General features: G+C 46.9%; 1 protein-coding gene across 1 annotated transcript in view; it reads left to right on the top strand.

Moving 5' to 3' along the window:
- LOC136588095 (N-acetylated-alpha-linked acidic dipeptidase 2-like) overlaps positions 1 to 21097 on the top strand; it is an 88395-nt gene that overhangs the window by 35286 nt on the left and 32012 nt on the right. The window contains exons 6-10 of the mRNA XM_066587051.1: positions 385 to 571; positions 7441 to 7534; positions 11621 to 11716; positions 15547 to 15632; positions 17338 to 17457. Of these exons, the coding sequence (XP_066443148.1) occupies positions 385 to 571; positions 7441 to 7534; positions 11621 to 11716; positions 15547 to 15632; positions 17338 to 17457 (583 nt within the window). The remainder of the gene's footprint in view (positions 1 to 384; positions 572 to 7440; positions 7535 to 11620; positions 11717 to 15546; positions 15633 to 17337; positions 17458 to 21097) is intronic.

Genomic DNA, 21097 nt, shown 5'->3' with positions numbered 1-21097 from the left:
ACGTGGAAGCGTATGCCAGATCCAATCGGGTGTTTGTTTATGGTAATCTAGTTTCTGGCATATATTAGACATGAATATGTCGGTCCGGGGTGGGCGTACCCCTACTGACAAGCCACGCCCCTTTTAAAAATTGCAGAATGGTGGTGCAGACAGCAAATGGTTATGAAAATTGCTACTTGCACTTTTTTGTGCCAAGAACGTGCCTAAAGGGTTTTCCTAATGTCTTCTGCAGTGTGAGGAACCTGGTAGTAGAAATTGTGAGATAATGAAGTACAACCTGTTGGTGCGGGGGGGGGGGGGGGGGGGGGGGGGTTCTCTAACAACTTCCTGGGAGCACCTGAATGTGTCGATCTGATTGATTTCTGAAATAATTTGTTCCCATAGGTGAAAAATGCTATAAAAGCAGGAGCCAAGGGGATTATCCTGTATTCCGACCCGGCTGATTACTGTGCTCCGGGTGTGAAGCCCTATCCTGATGGATGGAACCTGCCAGGTGGTGGTGTCCAACGTGGCAATGTCCTGAATCTCAATGGAGCCGGAGACCCCCTGACACCTGGTTATCCTGCAAAAGGTAAGAGCATAGAAGAACCTATAACCCAAGCAAATGGTGAGTGGCAGCAAAGAGCGTCTCCTGCTCTGAAGGACCCAATATGCCTATGCATTATGCAGACAACTCATTTATTTTACTGGAAACTGTGTAATGCATCAGTTCACCTGAGGGGGCACTGCTGGGACATTGAACGCTCACTGCCAGATTCCCTACAGATTACGGCTGATCTTTGGGGGTCTCAGCAGTTTTAAACAACCCCTTTAAATCCACGGTATGTGGGTGAATGTGGAAAATGCTCGTGCAATGGTCAACTTATGAGTTTTGGGGCATTTTTTTGCAACACAGAACCTTGATCAGTACAGGAACCCCATAGGCTATAAAGCTTCCATGATGATTCCTGTCCTGAGAATCCTCCTCACTCTTTGTTACATTTTCCATTTCTTTTGTGGCTATTTTTTAGGTTTAGATTTTACTATATCTTGGGGTCCTTCTATACAGGACAATGATCGCTGCTGTTACCCCTTCAAATGCTGCTGTCAGCTCTAACAGCTTCTTTTAAATCTCTCGATCAGAGTTCAGGGATCCCAAACAATAAAAGACAATAACATATTTGGTATTGCTACGTCTGTAAAAGTCCAATCTATCAAAGTATACAGATTGTTATTAAGCCACCACGTCTAGAAGGCCTCATTTACACAAGCGCTGTTTTAGTGCAGTATAGGTGGGTGAAAAAAATCCAGGAGGAGAGAGAGAAGAATCCCTTAGAGGGCTTCAAGATTTCCCAATAGCCCCGCTCTCTCTCCCTGGTATGGATTAATCCCCTGTAGCCCAGCACTGTCTCCCTCCGATGGGGGATTAACCCATAGCCCTGCTCTCTCTCCCTGCTATGGAGAATTATAACACATAGCCCTGCTCTCTCTCTCTGCTATGGAGGATTATAAACCATAGTCCTGCTCTCTCTCCATGCTATGGAAGATTATAACCCAGAGCCCTGCTCTCTCTCCATGCTATGGGGGATTATAACCCAGAGCCCTGCTCTCTCTCCATGCTATGGGGGATTATAACCCGTAGCCCTGCTCTCTCTCCATGCTATGGGGGATTATAACCCAGAGCCCTGCTCTCTCTCCATGCTATGGGGGATTATAACCCAGAGCCCTGCTCTCTCTCCATGCTATGGGGGATTATAACCCAGAGCCCTGCTCTCTCTCCATGCTGTGGGGGATTATAACCCGTAGCCCTGCTCTCTCTCCATGCTGTGGGGGATTATAACCCGTAGCCCTGCTCTCTCTCCATGCTGTGGGGGATTATAACCCGTAGCCCTGCTCTCTCTCCATGCTGTGGGGGATTATAACCCGTAGCCCTGCTCTCTCTCCATGCTGTGGGGGATTATAACCCGTAGCCCTGCTCTCTCTCCATGCTGTGGGTAATTATAACCCGTAGCCCTGCTCTCTCTCCATGCTGTGGGGGATTATAACCCGTAGCCCTGCTCTCTCTCCATGCTGTGGGGGATTATAACCCGTAGCCCTGCTCTCTCTCCATGCTGTGGGGGATTATAACCCGTAGCCCTGCTCTCTCTCCATGCTGTGGGGGATTATAACCCGTAGCCCTGCTCTCTCTCCATGCTGTGGGGGATTATAACCCGTAGCCCTGCTCTCTCTCCATGCTGTGGGGGATTATAACCCGTAGCCCTGCTCTCTCTCCATGCTGTGGGGGATTATAACCCGTAGCCCTGCTCTCTCTCCATGCTGTGGGGGATTATAACCCGTAGCCCTGCTCTCTCTCCATGCTGTGGGGGATTATAACCCGTAGCCCTGCTCTCTCTCCATGCTGTGGGGGATTATAACCCGTAGCCCTGCTCTCTCTCCATGCTGTGGGGGATTATAACCCGTAGCCCTGCTCTCTCTCCATGCTGTGGGGGATTATAAGCCATAGTTCTGCTCTCTCTCCCTGCTATGGGGGTTTATAACCCATAGCCCTGCTCTCTCTCCCTGCTATGGGGGATTATAACTCATAGTTCTGCTCTTTCTCCCTGCTATGGGGGATTATAACCCATAGTTCTGCTCTTTCTCCCTGCTATGGAGGATTATAACCCATAGTTCTGCTCTCTCTCCATGCTGTGGGGGATTATAACCCGTAGCCCTGCTCTCTCTCCATGCTGTGGGGGATTATAACCCGTAGCCCTGCTCTCTCTCCATGCTGTGGGGGATTATAACCCGTAGCCCTGCTCTCTCTCCATGCTGTGGGGGATTATAACCCGTAGCCCTGCTCTCTCTCCATGCTGTGGGGGATTATAACCCGTAGCCCTGCTCTCTCTCCATGCTGTGGGGGATTATAACCCGTAGCCCTGCTCTCTCTCCATGCTGTGGGGGATTATAACCCGTAGCCCTGCTCTCTCTCCATGCTGTGGGGGATTATAACCCGTAGCCCTGCTCTCTCTCCATGCTGTGGGGGATTATAACCCGTAGCCCTGCTCTCTCTCCATGCTGTGGGGGATTATAACCCGTAGCCCTGCTCTCTCTCCATGCTGTGGGGGATTATAAGCCATAGTTCTGCTCTCTCTCCCTGCTATGGGGGATTATAACCCATAGTTCTGCTCTTTCTCCCTGCTATGGGGGATTATAACCCATAGTTCTGCTCTTTCTCCCTGCTATCGGGGATTATAACCCATAGTTCTGCTCTCTCTCCCTGCTATGGGGGATTATAACCCATAGTTCTGCTCTCTCTCCGTGCTATGGAGGATTATAACCCATAGCCCTGCTCTCTCTCCCTGCTATGGGGGATTATAAGCCATAGTTCTGCTCTCTCTCCCTGCTATGGGGGTTTATAACCCATAGCCCTGCTCTCTCTCCCTGCTATGGGGGATTATGACCCATAGTTCTGCTCTTTCTCCCTGCTATGGGGGATTATAACCCATAGTTCTGCTCTCTCTCCCTGCTATGGGGGATTATAACCCATAGTTCTGCTCTCTCCCCTTGCTATGGGGGATTATAACTCATAGTTCTGCTCTCTCTCCCTGCTATGGGGGTTTATAACCCATAGCCCTGCTCTCTCTCCCTGCTATGGGGGATTATAACCCATAGTTCTGCTCTTTCTCCCTGCTATGGGGGATTATAACCCATAGTTCTGCTCTTTCTCCCTGCTATCGGGGATTATAACCCATAGTTCTGCTCTCTCTCCCTGCTATGGGGGATTATAACCCATAGTTCTGCTCTCTCTCCGTGCTATGGAGGATTATAACCCATAGCCCTGCTCTCTCTCCCTGCTATGGGGGATTATAAGCCATAGTTCTGCTCTCTCTCCCTGCTATGGGGGTTTATAACCCATAGCCCTGCTCTCTCTCCCTGCTATGGGGGATTATAACCCATAGTTCTGCTCTTTCTCCCTGCTATGGGGGATTATAACCCATAGTTCTGCTCTCTCTCCCTGCTATGGGGGATTATAACCCATAGTTCTGCTCTCTCCCCTTGCTATGGGGGATTATAACTCATAGTTCTGATCTCTCTCCCTGCTATGGGGGTTTATAACCCATAGTTCTGCTCTCTCTCCCTGCTATGGGGGTTTATAACCCATAGTTCTGCTCTCTCTCCCTGCTATGGGGGTTTATAACCCATAGCCCTGCTCTCTCTCCCTGCTATGGGGGTTTATAACCCATAGCCCTGCTCTCTCTCCCTGCTATGGGGGTTTATAACCCATAGCCCTGCTCTCTCTCCCTGCTATGGGGGTTTATAACCCATAGCCCTGCTCTCTCTCCCTGCTATGGGGGTTTATAACCCATAGCCCTGCTCTCTCTCCCTGCTATGGGGGTTTATAACCCATAGCCCTGCTCTCTCCCTGCTATGGGGGATTATAACCCATAGTTCTGCTCTTTCTCCCTGCTATGGGGGATTATAACCCATAGCCCTGCTCTCTCTCCCTGCTATGGGGGATTATAACTCATAGTTCTGATCTCTCTCCCTGCTATGGGGGTTTATAACCCATAGTTCTGCTCTTTCTCCCTGCTATGGGGGTTTATAACCCATAGTTCTGCTCTCTCTCCCTGCTATGGGGGTTTATAACCCATAGTTCTGCTCTCTCTCCCTGCTATGGGGGTTTATAGCCCATAGCCCTGCTCTCTCTCCCTGCTATGGGGGTTTATAACCCATAGCCCTGCTCTCTCTTCATGCTATGGGGGATTATAACCCATAGCCCTGCTCTCTCTCCCTGCTATGGGGGATTATAACCCATAGTTCTGCTCTCTCTTCCTGCTATGGAGGATTATAACCCATAGTTCTGCTCTCTCTTCCTGCTATGGAGGATTATAACCCATAGCTCTGCTCTCTCTCCCTGCTATGGGGGATTATAACCCATAGCTCTGCTCTCTCTCCCTGTTATGGGGATTAACCTATAGCCCCACTCTCTTTCCCTGCTCTGGGGATCCCCGAGGGATATCCTTTATAGTGCAGAGAGAGAGGGTGGATTCCCCATTGAAAATATAGAGGGGGCGGTGCTAGAGGGCTGGGGCTAGATGGTGAATCTCTCTAGCTCTGCCCTATTCTCCCACACTCTCGGGGAAGCCCTGTAACCTCGCCCCCCTCTCTTTACTGCCATCCGCTGCTGGGGAATTGGCCAGCAGCAGGGCTGGAGGAATTCCCTGCTGCTTACAGCAGGACATTTAAAACAGCTGCCCAGAAGGACCTTTTAAATGTCCCGTTGTAATTTCTTGTTAGTCCCCGCGGGGATTAAGGGAACCCTCAGGGAGTCCCCTCAGCCCAGCAGGGACTAACAGGAGTTTACAGCGGGACATTTAAAATGTGCTTCTGGGCAGCAGGTTTTAAATGTATCGCTCTAAGCAGCGGCGTTTTCCCTTGGGCGGCAGAAATCTTTTCCTGCACAGGAGTTTCCATAGACTCCTGCTCCCATAGGAGTCTCTGGAAACTCCTGCGCAGCTCGCACCAAAGATAGATCAGGTCCTATCTTTTCTCGCTGCACGGACCTTAGATGCGGGCATTATAGCCACGCGTGTCCTATCTTTGATTGGTGCGAGTACTTAGTGCATCGAAGATTCCTTCATAGAAAACCATTGGTTCTTATAGAAGCGCTCTTTTTACACGCTTCTAATGTGCGAAAACAGCGCCAATGTGAACAAGGCCTAAGGAAGAGTAAGTGCTGAAACCCAAGACTGGCTAATGCACTGAGTTTATGATGTGTAATATGATAGCTATATGCCTGTGAGGGATGAAGATGTATAGTTAGTGGTCAGACGGCCAGGGTTTATTTTTGTATATTGGTTAATGTTCAGTGTGAAGTGCTGTGAATCGTTGCCGAGATTAATGAGACTAGCAGGTGGCACCAACCATCTTGAGTGGAGAAAATGATGATCCTGAGTAGTGACTAATCTAATGTCACACGAGAATGATATTTGTCCGCTGCAGCCTCTGATTGGCTGCGGCAGTTGGGTGATAGCTGTTCCAATGTAATTTTCTGCTGCAGATTTCACCCTTTGTGATCTATAGGGCGAATTCCCAGCAAAATCTGCAAGAAACCCGCATGTAACATGTGGCATTGCTGCAAAATCCATAGCCGAAACTCCGCTGCCGTAAGTCTGCATCATGCAGCTCTACCCCAATGTCTTAAATGGGTTGTCTAGGAATAGCATACAATGGTTGCTGTCAGTGCAGCCCGTGGAAACATTGTTATTCCTCCTGGAAATGTATGAACATATTGACAACTGGGTCTTAACATTGCCCTTGTCAAAGGTTGTTGTCCCTACACAGTTTCACGTTGTCCACTCCTTATCAGACTGTGTAGTAACAGGTCCTAATGACAAGGGAAATGGTAACACCCAGTTGTCAATATGTTCTACATTTCCAGGAGGAATAACAGAGGAACAACAAACAGTAATATATTATTATTTAAATCTCATGTTTTTTTTAATATATTGAAACATCAATGTCCAGGAAAACCTTCTTAGCGTACGTTCACATGTAGCGGAAAATCTGTACCAAAATCTGCATCGAAACTGCAACAACAACAAAAATGTCAAGATTTGCAGAATTTGATCTGAAGGTTGCGAGTTCAATCCCCACTTGGTTCAGGTAGCCGGCTCAAGGTTGACTCCGCCTTCCATCCTTCTGAGGTCGGTAAAATGAGTACCAGGGGTAATAAATAAATTACCTGAAAGTGCTGCGGAATAAGTTGGCGCTATACAAATAACCAGATTTATTTTTTAATTGGGGACCTTGCAGTTCCTACAGAATAAGCTGCATGATGCACCGCAAGCCGCTGTGAATTCCACACCGAAATCTGCAGAGTAATTGCTTAAAACCTGCCTGCAATTCTGCATCGAAATCCGCAGTTATACCTATTGATTTTGGTGTGGATTTGGCTGCGCCGTGCCGTCTATTCCGTCACGTGCGAAAGCTCCCTTAGAAACATGCTGGATTGAACTCTACTGGCAGAGTAGCCTGTTTGCCTTTGGCCGGTTACCGGTTTACTTACCCAAACTACAAGCGTAGGTCCCTAAGGTGCACGTGATTTAAGGTCAGTAACCCCACTGCCGGCCGGTACGCATGTCCGTATTAGGGACACAGTGTCAGCTGTAATACGCTTGTCTGAATCCGGCCTTTCAAGAAGGAATATATGAGGAGTCACTGCTACTGCTGAGGGCTTATTTGAAGAACAGTTCTATGCAAGGGCAATAGGGGTGATAAGGAAAAGTTGCCCCTAAATGCTTTCCTTGTCCCAGGCTGCAGTAGGGATTTAGGTTATTAAAGTACCACAATCTAATATCTTCTAATCTGGGACGGACGAACAGTTATTGGGGTGCCATAAAATGATGTCTAGAACAATGAATGGAATGGCTCATTATACCTGATAACGGACTGTGATGCATTATGATTTCCTTCTGGCAGAATTCATGTATAGATATAAGGCAGATGAAGGCGTGGGACTTCCCAGCATTCCTGTGCATCCCATAGGATACCACGATGCCGAAGAAATACTCAGGTACGTCTGTCACGTAAGGAACCCAAGTTATCTCATTTTACACAAATTACAGGGGTTGTCCAGTTGTAAATATTGCTGACCTATGCTTAGGATATCCCATCAGTAGTAGATCGGTGGAGGGTTAGCAGCCTGAGACCCTTGCGGATCAGGTGTTCACTGAATTCTGCAGGAAGCAGACATCTCCCTTCTCTCTGCAGTGGTATTGCAGTTAAGTTTCCATTGATGTGAACAGTAACTTGGCCTGCAATACCCAGTCTGGCCACTGCAGAGAGAACGTTTGTTGGGTGATCGGTGGCCCCTTCACTCGACCTGATGATCAGGCAAATGAGCATTTCTAGGAACGTTCTTGACTGATCATCAGCCGCTGTGAAAGGACTAGTATTACATCAGCGAAAAGTGTGGAAACCTTACATACTGCAATATCAGTGCACTGATGCCTTGTAACAAACTACACTCTCCTACCAAAAGTAATTGGACACCTGAGCAAGAATCAGAAGTAATATTTATTTCCATATATTAATACTTAGTGTGGCTCCTTTGGTCCTAATGACATTGGATACTCTCCTTGGTATACTTTCTACTAATGTTTGATATACTTCAGCTGATAATTCCCTCCATTCATCCTGCAAACACCTGGAGAGTTCCCTTAAAGAAGATGGTCGCTGCTCATATTTCCTGACCTGAATTTTTAGGTCATCCCAGAGATGTTCAGTAGGTTCAGATCGGGGTGCAGCCAGTCCAATCACAGACCAACGTAAAACGGTGTTGGATCTGTGACAAGGCACGTTGTCTTATTGGAAGTATGGCCGACCATTCCCAGAGTATTGTCACATTGTCGGCAGCACATTATTGTCTAGGATGTCAGGGTCATCTCCGTGTTCATGGTTCTTGTCACTACAACCAACGGACCGAGACCATGCCACGTAATACATCCCCAGACCATAACGGAGCCTCCACCGTACTTATCTGTTGGCACAACACACTCAGGCAAAAGGCGTTTCCCAGCATCCTCCACACCCAGGCACCTCCATCTCATGTGAAGATGGAGTAGGGCGATTCATCACGCCTTAGAATGCTCTTCCATTGCTCAACTGTCCAATGCCAACGCTCCTTGCACCATTGTAGACTGGCCAATACATTGTGCTTTATAATGGATTACTTTGGTGCAGCAGCATGCCCCGTACATCCAATAGTGTGGAGTTCCAATCACAAACTATGGCTGACCCCTCCAAGGGTCGGCATCTTATGTCGGATGGGTTGGGACACGTGACATGCTAATAAGACATGATCCATCCTACTTTTGGTAAGGTAGTGGATGATGACCATGGAGAGAGCTCAGTTTCTGATACATGTTGCTGTATTGCTGAGATTGGATACATTTGTAGCAAACCCTCCTCTTGCTGAAGCATTAGATCTGTACAGGTATTCAGCCTCTGAATGTAAACACCAATGTTCCCATTCACTGACAGCAAAGAACGGAAACCTTCTAATATACACAAAGTCTATTAAAAAGTTGCCATTTTTTTAATTCTATAATGATTAAGTTTTATTTACAGACAACGGAGAGGCCCTTCAGAAGTGTGGTCACTGTTTATAGTAGAGAGCGAAACATCTCTTGTGTTATATACACAACAGTGCAACAAGTCAGACGCCCCAAACACCTCACCTGTATATAGCCAGGGTTATATAAAAGTATCCAGCACGACAAACAGTTTTTCGAAATATTCCACCCCAGCCTAAAAAAACAGGGGAAGGAAAACTAGTCCCATGAGGAGCAGCTACTCCCCATTCTGCAAACTAATGGCAGAAGTCCAGAACACAAAACTGTTAATGTCCCGATGTTTATATGACGCCAGCATATTCTGTAGTGATGTACATAGATTGTAATCCCTCCCATCAGTCCCCGTCCTCAGGGTCTAATTTTGCATGAGTTATTAATTCCCATGGCCAGCCTTAGTTATGTGTGACCCATGGGGCCATAAAGGGTGCCGGCCACCAGCTTGTAGGGGGATACCAAGTGGATATAGATTGGGACTATCACCCTCTCTGCACTTCTTCCGTGCGGCACTGTCATCCTCCCCCTGGCTTTGTCTCCTCCCCTCAAGGCACTGCTTTCAGCCTATCGGCACCATAGCTAAGCAGTCTCTTAGTTCTACTACTGTGTTTGCTATAAGTTTGGTTTTCATATTGTGTCTAAATAATGAGGCAGCTTTTCTATATTTATGTTATGAGCTTGGTTCTGGTATTGTAACTATGCACTGAAGTTGGTTTTTGCACTGTATTTATATTATTAGCTTGGTTCTGGGGCTGTATTTATGGCACGAACTTTGTTCTGGCGCTGTATTTATGCTATCACTTTTGGTTCTGGCATTGTATCTATGTACTGAGGTTGTTCTGGCACAATATTTATTAGGAGATTGGTACTGGTGCTGTATATACTATATGTTTTGCTTTATAAGACGCATCGAACGATAAGGCGGAAAATAGGGAAAAAATATTTTGAACTCACTCGGGGATAGTGCAGTGGATAGTACAGGGGGACAGAGCAGAAGCAGCAGCAGCAGAGCTCTGAAAGACCGGAGCTCCGTGACAGCGGCTCTCGTGTACGGGCCGCTGAAGGGAGCAATCTGATTGGTGGAGGCGGGGGAGCAGCAGCAGTTCCCACCGGCGCTTGCCACCAATCAGCGGTACAAGTAAATGATTGTGTGTTTGTTCACACTATTGTGAGGTTTTTTTGCGCAACCACAATTTAGTTTGTATGATCGTGCTTTGAACTTGCGATTGTGCCGGAAACCTTGAATTTGGGTACGTTCGCTCTATAGGATGCACTGACTCCTCCCCCACCACCACCACTTTGGGGGCGAAGAAATGTGCGGCTTATAGAGCGAAAAATACGGTATCTTCTGAGCTTGGTTCTGCTATGCTATTCGTACAGTGCCAGAACCAACCTACGTACATAGATACAATGCCAGAACCAACCTCCGTACATAGATACAATGCCAGAACCAACCTCCGTACATAGATACAATGCCAGAACCAACCTCCGTACATAGATACAATGCCAGAACCAACCTCCGTACATAGATACAATGCCAGAACCAACCTCAGTACATAGATACAATGCCAGAACCAACCTCAGTACATAGATACAATGCCAGAACCAACCTCAGTACATAGATACAATGCCAGAACCAACCTCAGTACATAGATACAATGCCAGAACCAACCTCAGTACATAGATACAATGCCAGAACCAACCTCAGTACATAGATACAATGCCAGAACCAACCTCAGTACATAGATACAATGCCAGAACCAACCTCAGTACATAGATACAATGCCAGAACCAACCTCAGTACATAGATACAATGCCAGAACCAACCTCCGTACATAGATACAATGCCAGAACCAACCTCCTTACATAGATACAATGCCAGAACCAACCTCCGTACATAGATACAATGCCAGAACCAACCTCCGTACATAGATACAATGCCAGAACCAACCTCCGTACATAGATACAATGCCAGAACCAACCTCCGTACATAGATACAATGCCAGAACCAACCTCCGTACATAGATACAATGCCAGAACCAACCTCAGTACATAGATACAGTGCCAGAACCAACCTCCGTACATAGATACAGTGCCAGAACCAACCTCCGTACATAGATACAGTGCCAGAACCAACCTCCGTACATAGATACAGTGCCAGAACCAACCTCCGTACATAGATACAGTGCCAGAACCAACCTCCGTACATAGATACAGTGCCAGAACCAACCTCCGTACATAGATACAGTGCCAGAACCAACCTCCGTACATAGATACAGTGCCAGAACCAACCTCCGTACATAGATACAGTGCCAGAACCAATAATATATATTTATGTTATTTTTCCTTATGATTGGGAGGTGTTAAAGTCCTGCACAGGGTGCCATCTACCCTAGGGCTGGCACTGGTCATTCCCTACATTCACTGAAAGCTCCAGAAATCGTGTATCTGCCCCTATCTCATCTGCCTCACCATGCTCCTTCTCTTCGTCTCCAAACGTTCCTGTTAATATACATCTCGTGTTCCTCCAGGTTAATCGCAGGTCCAGCATCACCGGCTTCATGGAAGGGTAATCTTAACGTCTCGTATAACATCGGACCTGGATTTTTAGGCAACTTCTCCAACCGGTAAGCATGAGGCTCTGCTTCTCCATTTATTCATTGTAGCATACGCAAAACTGCCGACTCCTACAGGAAATCCGATGAATATGGTCTTGTGTTATGCTATAGACATACTCCCTAACCAATGTTGCTCATCTTGATCGCACGGATGATAAAATCATCCTGATTTTTGCAAAAATCGAATTGGGTAAGTCCAAACTGACTTTTGGCAAAAATTGTAGGAAAATTGAATTTCCCATAATGCCTGCTGCAGAGGTCAGTGTGCAGTCAGAGCGCCTTGCTGATGTCATCAAATGTGTTCTCTATCTTGCATATGGGCAGCCGTTTCAATGGACGCCTGCATCACATGACCTAGCCATTTATAACATAGGTACAGTGTAATCAGTGGCCACTTTACAGTTGAGTACAGGGCAGAGAAGCTGCATTACGTTTATATATAAAACGTGTTCTGTTGTTAGGGACAGATATTACTACAAACTACAAAGTTAGCTGATAAGTTACATAAAACTACACTAAAAAGTGAAAAAGAATAAAAAGGAAATGCAAAAAGAAAGCAAGAGGTTGGGAATGTGTCGGGGGGGGGGGGGGGGGGTGGAACTGCTGCTGTTTCCTCCTCTTCCCAAAATGAAACATCTGTAGCACTATGGCTTTTTCTTGGGTCTCCTGTTCACCAGGTAGAATTCCTCCTTGTAAAATTGATGACATGGCTTGTAAAACTAGCAGCACATCTGCTGTCGTCTTTGGCGTAATTTTTGATCTAGGAGACCCTATGTGGGTCTTGTGTTTACACTAACACCCCTGTGCTACGATTGACCCCGTACATCACTGTATACTATTTTGACCAATTTTTAGGAGGAGAACCGTGTTCCCCAGATTTTTGGATGTATTCCTGTGCAATTCAGGGTGTATGGCTGCATTGGGGACCTTCCGGAGGGCAAATTAGTGAACCTGTTGACTTTAATGGGAGTCTGAATCTGCCGCGCCGATTCACAATGATTTTTCATGGAATTGGCTGGATATTGACACAAACCGATTACTTCACCAACTGCTCATCACTATTCCTAACCATCATGGTTTTTGCAGGATTGTCCGAGAGAAGCATTGCAAATTTGCGTAAAAGTGGGTGTTCTCAGTGTCTTCTCTGGGCAGGAGTTAAAAGTGTATCACAAGTAGCGATATAAATGGTGGCGGGACTAACTGCAGGTTTATGTGAGCCCTTTAGTTATATAGTCACAGTTGGCCACTGCAGTAATTAATCGGCCCCTTGTCCCCTTTTTAGTGATGTATAGCATGTAAGAGGCTAATAGAGATAGGGTGCATCCTCTATCAGCTATTGACCATCACGATGTGATCTCGGAATTCTGATGTGTTGCTATGGTAGCCAGATGTTTAACAATGGCCTCCAGGTCTACCAACTACAGTCCATGAGGCTCTGCCAGAGCAGCATCTAGTAGGCCAATTTACTACAATGCAAAACTGAAGGAACAATTGTCACTAATAATATTCCCGCCCAAGAGTGTGACAAAAATAAAAAGTAATGCTTAATAAAAATAAAAGAAAAATAAGTAAAAAAAAGTCAAAACCCCACCTTTTCCCCCCGAAGGCCTCATGTCCACGGACCCGCACGGTTTCCCAGTCCAGAATCCCGCAGAGGATTCCACCCATGCCCGCAGACATGAGGCCAAAAAATACATTACTCACCTCTATTGCGGCCGGATCTCCTTTCTTCTGCACAGTGTATGCGCTCGGGATTCCAGCGGCGTACTGTGCGTATGCGCCGTGCTTTTCTTTTCTAAATGTCCTACTTTTCCGCGGATCCGTGGCACAAACAGTGTCAGCTGTGTCCGTGCTGCGGAGGGGACGGGTTACATTGACTTCAATGGAAGCCATCCGTGTGGGAAAACCGCAGAAAATGGAGCATGCTTCCATTTTTTTTTTTTTTATCCCATGCGTGTCAACCGCACGCCGGAATAAAATAACATCTGCAGGTACTTAATTACCTACGGATGCCCAAAGCATGTCTATGGGCATATTGACCTGTGGATCATCCGTGCGGATTAATAAAAAAGTTAACCTGGGAGACTGGGGGAACTTCCAAAATTTCCCAAATGTTTCCACTTTAAGGTAATAATCTGATTCGGCAGGTTGATAGCGCTGTGTAGGACCGCGTTGTCAGCCCCCGTCGTGCTGTATCCGAGCTGCTGCCTGCCTGTGGCATTCATTATGCAGTTAATGGACTGCTGCAGTACAGATTGTTCATGGTCACCATATAGAGAATAATCGCCCCGTTCAGCCAGCTGACCTTACAAGCAGACCGAATGCATGTAAATGGTTCCTCGCCGCCATGCATAGAGATAAAAGCAGCGACTTTATGTTTTAATAGGAAGTAACCTTTTGCAGAAATGTCAGGTATTCTCGGCGCAGACAGATAATCGTGTAACTGCAGTGTGAGGGTTATATATAATCGGGGCCTACAGGGCTGGAAATGTTACGCTGACAAGTATACAGAAGCTTTATTAAAGGGTAACTACCCTCAGGTTGGGGGAGAGGGCATGGCCGGCCGTAGCTGCATGCAACCTATGTCTCATAGGACACCGGCCACTAGCTTACAGTGGGGGGCACCAGGCATATGTAGGCAGGGGGCGATGACCACCCCTTAGGTCCGCATGGCCAAACAATCTTTTATCTCAATGCAGCAGCTTCTTGTGGAGCTTTATGAATCATCCTCCTCCTGGCTCTGTCTCCTTCCCCCTGACATTCCAAGGCTTCGCTGCTGTGGCTGTATTTATGTACTGAGCTTGGTTCTAGCTACTGGCGTAACTATAGGGGATGCGGGTGCACCCGGGTCTAGAAGCCTCAGGGGCTCCATATAGGGAGCGCAGTACTATGAATAAAGCATTATAGTTGGGGGCCCTGTTACAGGTTTTGCACTGGGGCCCAGGAGCTTCAAGTTACGCCTCTGCGTAAATGGGTCAAGAGAAGTTGGGGGCCTCAAGATAAACCTTTGCACCCGGGCCCATGATCCTTTAGCCACACCCCTAGTTCTAGCATTGTATCTATGTTGGTTCGTGCTGTATGTATGATTTGAGCTTGGTGTGGTATTTATGCCATACCGCAGTACTGGCTCTAACCAGCAGATGGCGCCATTGTATAATGGCAGAAAGAGAAAGCCCCCTAGGGAACCCTGAATCCAAAATTGGATTGCAAAGGGTTAAACCATAACAGGAAATGCCTACTGTTTTGAAGCTTAATGTGATTGCGGCAAAAGCAGCAGCAGAAACACACATGCATTTTGCCTTCAGTGATGATACTGCTATTTATTACATCATTACCGCCCCCTGTGAATATTCCCCTAAAGGGCTTTTCAAGAGGTGTCATTTACTTATGCTGTAATGATATGTTATCCATAGGGATGACATATCATCTGACTGCAGTAGCCAATCAGAGCACAGCACGGTGATGCAACTCATTTTGGTCACATGTCATTGTTTGCCCATTGTGGTCACATGTCATGTTCCCAAGGATCGGTGGGGACAATAGTGTACAGTAGTTGTAAAGGTAAGTAAATGGATCGACGCGTGTAGCTATAAGGAGTGCAGAGATTATGGTCGCACCGATGGAGCCTTAAGGGACCCTAAGTGTTCCTCCATTAGGACTGTTATAGGTGGAGTAGTATTATAAGTGATGCCTCATATTGGGGCCCAGGAGCTTTAAGTTACCCCTCTGGCATTAGTTTTATATGTATGGAAAACTTGTGTAAAGTCGCATTATTTGTCATTTTCTATTGTGCATGTGTAAATATAATTATAAAAAAATAATATAAATTGACATTTCAGACAAGTCAGGATGCATGTTTACAGCAACAATGAGGTCACAAGGATTTATGATGTCATCGGCACCATCCGGGGAGCAATAGAACCAGGTACATACCTAAAACGTTGGATAGCATAGTACTAGGATACTGTTTATCTCTGGTAGTGGTTAGGGCAATGAGATCAAGGCAATAGCTTCTTTATAGTGCCAGGACCCCGGGTTAAATCCCAACCAAGACCCTTCGTATAACAGTGGTGTTCATCTTCTGACACCATTTGACAGTTAATACATAGAGAATAAACCTTCATTACCAAATGTTTACATACATTACTATGTACATCTTGTATTATACTCCAGAGCTGCACTCACTATTCTGCTGGTGGAGTCACTGTGTACATACATTACTTATCCTGTGCTGATCCTGAGTTACATCCTGTATTATACTCCAGAGCAGCACTCACTATTCTGCTGGTGGAGTCACTGTGTACATACATTACTTATCCTGTGCTGATCCTGACTTACATCATGTATTATACTCCAGAGCTGCACTCACTATTCTGCTGGTGGAGTCACTGTGTACATGCATTACTTATCCTGTGCTGATCCTGACTTACATCATGTATTATACTCCAGAGCTGCACTCACTATTCTGCTGGTGGAGTCACTGTGTACATACATTACTTATCCTGTACTGATCCTGAGTTACACCCTGTATTATACTCCAGAGCTGCACTCACTATTCTGCTGGTGGAGTCACTGTGTACATACATTACTTATCCTGTGCTGATCCTGACTTACATCCTGTATTATACTCCAGAGCTGCACTCACTATTCTGCTGGTGGAGTCACTGTGTACATGCATTACTTATCCTGTGCTGATCCTGACTTACATCATGTATTATACTCCAGAGCTGCACTCACTATTCTGCTGGTGGAGTCACTGTGTACATACATTACTTATCCTGTACTGATCCTGAGTTACACCCTGTATTATACTCCAGAGCTGCACTCACTATTCTGCTGGTGGAGTCACTGTTTATATACATTACTTATTCTGTACTGCTCCTGAGTTACATCCTGTATTATACTCCAGAGCTGCACTCACTATTCTGCTAGTGGAGTCACTGTGTACATACATTACTTATCCTGTACTGATCCTGAGTTACATCCCTTATTATAGTCCAGAGCTGCACTCACTATTCTGCTGGTGGAGTCACTGTGTACATACATTACTTATCCTGTGCTGATCCTGACTTACATCATGTATTATACTCCAGAGCTGCACTCACTATTCTGCTGGTGGAGTCACTGTGTACATACATTACTTATCCTGTACTGATCCTGAGTTACACCCTGTATTATACTCCAGAGCTGCACTCACTATTCTGCTGGTGGAGTCACTGTTTATATACATTACTTATTCTGTACTGCTCCTGAGTTACATCCTGTATTATACTCCAGAGCTGCACTCACTATTCTGCTAGTGGAGTCACTGTGTACATACATTACTTATCCTGTACTGATCCTGAGTTACATCCCTTATTATAGTCCAGAGCTGCACTCACTATTCTGCTGGTGGAGTCACTGTGTACATACATTACTTATCCTGTGCTGATCCTGAGTTACATCCTTTATTATACTCCAGAGCTGCACTCACTATTCTGCTGGTGGAGTCACTGTGTACATACATTACTTATTCTGTACTGGTCCTGGGTGACATCCTGTATTATACTCCAGAGCTGCACTCACTATTCTGCTGGTGGAGTCACTGTTTATATACATTGTTGTTCATTACAATATCATATCTTTTTCAGACCGGTACATTATATTGGGGGGTCACCGTGACTCTTGGGTGTTCGGGGGAATTGATCCAACAACTGGGGCTGCCGTCCTCCAGGAAGTGGCGAGAAGCTTTGGTGTACAACTAAAACAAGGTAGGAAGGATACTGATTTGGGGGCCAAATATCAAAACTAGTGAGTTACAATGTTGCGTAGTGATAAAAGCAGAGTTGGGCAGCCATATTACCAGTTGCATGAAGACAAGCCCTTTGTATAATGAAGCCGGCTGGTGATCACCCTGGGTCGTAGCATTTATCACCAGGGGAAGCGATGGGTGGCGGTGTAGTATTCCTGTACATGCCAATCATTTAATGCAATGGTGATGATATAATACGTTATGCTATACTAATCTGCAGCGATGCTCCGTGATCCCGAGTCCATGCTCCGCTTGCTTTAGACATCTGGCCAGGTTACGTGGAGCCCTTGGCCTGCTGCCGTCTCAGTTCATTCTGGCTGTATAAGGGTCACTCTTAGACCCGTGTTTGGGCATGGTTCCTGACTGATGTCTCCAGCTCCCTGGTGGAGGTGGAGATGCCAGGCGCACCACACTTTGCCCTTGCATCGCACTGCTGGATTTGATTACGGGCAGTGACGTTACCTGCTGTGGCCACCAGACTTGCTGATTTAATGCACAGGTGACGATTATGGAAGTGCGGTTCAGAGAGTCTGCAACTCAAAGGAGATGTCGATCAGGAGCCAAGGTGCCTGGTATATGCCGATGGAGGAGGGAGAGAGTACCGACAAGCCTGACGCTTGTCAAGCCAGTTGCAAACAATACACATCAGCGCGCACAACGTGAAAATGTTGGTTTCTGGTCCGTGGAGTTTCTGTGAAGGGTACCCTTGGCTGTGATCTTTGTTTAGGTTAATGGTGATAATTTTAGGTGACGGGCTCCCTTTAAAAAAAAAAAGACGGAAATATATTCGGGTGGGCCGAAACAATCCCTGGCCGCTCCACCTGCATTCACTAGCGATGATCGTTCCTGTGTAATAGTAGAGAAACAAGTATCTCTGGGACAACCCGTCGGGCATCTGCACTTGCTGGTCTGTTTTTTGTAGAACAGCCTTAACTCCCCTTAAATCCAAAGTGGTTGCTTGGGGCCAACTCAAGTTTCGGAGATTACCAGGATCCCTGTAAGACTTTCCAGCTTTCTTCTGACATTGAGCAGACAGATACTTAACACCTGCATTAAATATCCATATGTTGATGGGCTACAGAGGTTTGTGACATTAATGCCTCACATACAGAACACCATATTACACTCATTATACTATATAGAGATGTAGTATAATCTGTCAGCAGCAGCTTGTTGATGGTTTCCATGAAGCAAATTATTATTTTTTCTACTGCACAGAGGTAAAGTAAAACTGATCCTCTGATCTGAAGGCTTCTGTCCTGGATCATTGGAGGTGGAGGAACAGGTTTGTCTGACGTTCCAGTTGACAAGCTGTTATGTTCTGCCTGCGGAGTAGTGAGATGACACACTGCGCTGTGTAGTGTTTGTGTGGGAGCGACGCTATGACTAGTCTGTTGTTAAATAACCGTCGTGCTTCATAGTAAATAAGCAGGTAAGATGGCGTCCTGTTGCCGTTACACTGAGGGCTCACTAGTGTATATGTACACTGAACAATCACCTCATTAGGAACACCTACTTAATAACTGGTTGTCCACCTTTTTGGGTGATCACAGCTTTCAGACGTTGGGGAACAGATTCCACAAGGTGGCGGACATCCTTCAACTCGCCCCATGCAGCAGCCCCATTAGTTGTGTATAAGTGGAAGCACATCTCACAGCCCTTTCCAACATGTTCAATGGGGTTACAGTCCGGAGAGTTTGGGGCCAAGGCAGTGTGGAGAATTCATTGCCGTGTTCCTCCAACCACTCCCTAGTGATCCAAGCTCGATGATACAGAGTGTTGTCATGTTGAAAGATGGCACTGTGGACTTCCTTGAAGACGTGTGTAGATGGTCAGCTAATGAGTATAATGACCAATAGTCCTAGACCCGTGATGGCGAACCTATGACACACGTGTCAGCACTGACACGCATAATCATAGTCGCTAACACGCAGCCGCTGCCGGCCGTTTACCCGTTAGTGAATACTGGCAGGGACCGCAGCTCCCCTGCTGGTATTCCCTAACCAGAGCTACAAGCAGCGCTGATCCTGGCGCACACTGTGATGTCAGTGTGCAGCCGGGATCCTCCTCCCCCCGACGTCTCCCACCACTTGGTTCCGCGGGAGCGTCCGGGGGAGGAGGCGTCCGACAACACACTGACGTCACAGTGTGCGCCGGAGTTCATCGCTGCTAGCGGCGTGGAGGAGCGGAGCTTTCAGGAGGTGGAGGGGGTAAGTATATGGGTCTCAGGTGGCCGCTGTCACTGCTGGGGGCCGCTGTGGGGGGCCGCTGTCACTGCTGGGGGCCGCTGTGGGGGGTGCTGTCGCTGCGGGGGAGCGCTGTCGCTGCTGGGGGCCGATGCTGGGGGATGCTGTCACTGCTGGGGGCCACTGTGGAGCACTGCTACTGCTGGGGACCGCTGTGGGGGGCACGGTCACTGCTGGGAGCTCATCATTACTAAGATAAGTGAAGGCTAGTCTGGTAGAGGCGAGGGCCTGTGCTATGGGTGTTTTGGGTTAATTAAATACAGTTATATATTACAATTATACATTTTTGGTTTTTAAACTATAAATATCGCGAATTTATGTTTTTTTTCTCAAAGTGACACACCACCCGAGTTATGCTCGGTTTTTTGGCGAATTTTGACACACTGAGCTCAAAAGGTTGCCCATCACTGTCCTAGACTATGCCAGGAAAGCGCTCCCCACACCATGACATTATCACTACCGGTCTGTTGAAGCCCAACGGTGCACCCATGGGATATGGCTTCATGTTGTTTGTCAGATGCAGACCTGGCCATCCATATGATTCAGTAGGAAATGGGACTCCTCGCTCCGGACAACTACCTGCCATGTGTCCCAGGTCCATTGATGTCGTTCCTGGACCCATGCGAGTTGTTATTGGCAATGATTCGGGGTCATAAGGAGCAGCCTTATCTGTGTAACACTACTGAACCCCAGTGGGTGCAAGGTACGCCACATGGTCATTGTGGAAATTTTGGCTAATTTCCCCACTATTGTACTGCTGGGTCGTTTGTCGACTGTGGCATGCCATTGCTGAGATGCTAAATGTACCACACAGTTCTCGCCTCTAGGCCACATGTGGCCTGCCGCTGTGTGATCTCCTGTCCATGGTTCAGCCAGTCTTGGCACGCTCTTGATACCATGGTTAGAGAACAGACAAAAAGTACAAATGTTTCAGAAACACTGGCACCACACCTCCGGGCACCAACAATGTGCCAGTGGTTAAAGTCACTCAAGTCACCATGTTTACCCATGACTGCCAAATGTTGCCGTCTGCTGTGCAAAGCAGAGGTCACCACGTTATCTGAGAGTAGATTGTGATGCGGCCATCACGTGGTACCACATGACACAAAATGTAAAACACCAGCTGTTCCTAATGCAATGATTGTTTAAGTGTATGGTGATCCCATGCAGCTGAAAATGGGTGGAGAGGTGGCCATGCATGCCTTTGGCTAGAAAATGGGTGGAGAGGTGGCCATGCATGCCTGTGGCTAGAAAATGGGTGGAGAGGTGGCCATGCATGCCTGTGGCTAGAAAATGGGTGGAGAGGTGGCCATGCATGCCTTTGGCTAGAAAATGGGTGGAGAGGTGGCCATG

Source organism: Eleutherodactylus coqui, chromosome 1 (assembly GCF_035609145.1).
Source record: "Eleutherodactylus coqui strain aEleCoq1 chromosome 1, aEleCoq1.hap1, whole genome shotgun sequence".
NCBI classification, from domain to species: domain Eukaryota; kingdom Metazoa; phylum Chordata; class Amphibia; order Anura; family Eleutherodactylidae; genus Eleutherodactylus; species Eleutherodactylus coqui.
The sequence above is the reverse complement of the archived record's forward strand: the minus strand, read 5'-3'. Positions and strand labels throughout refer to the sequence as shown.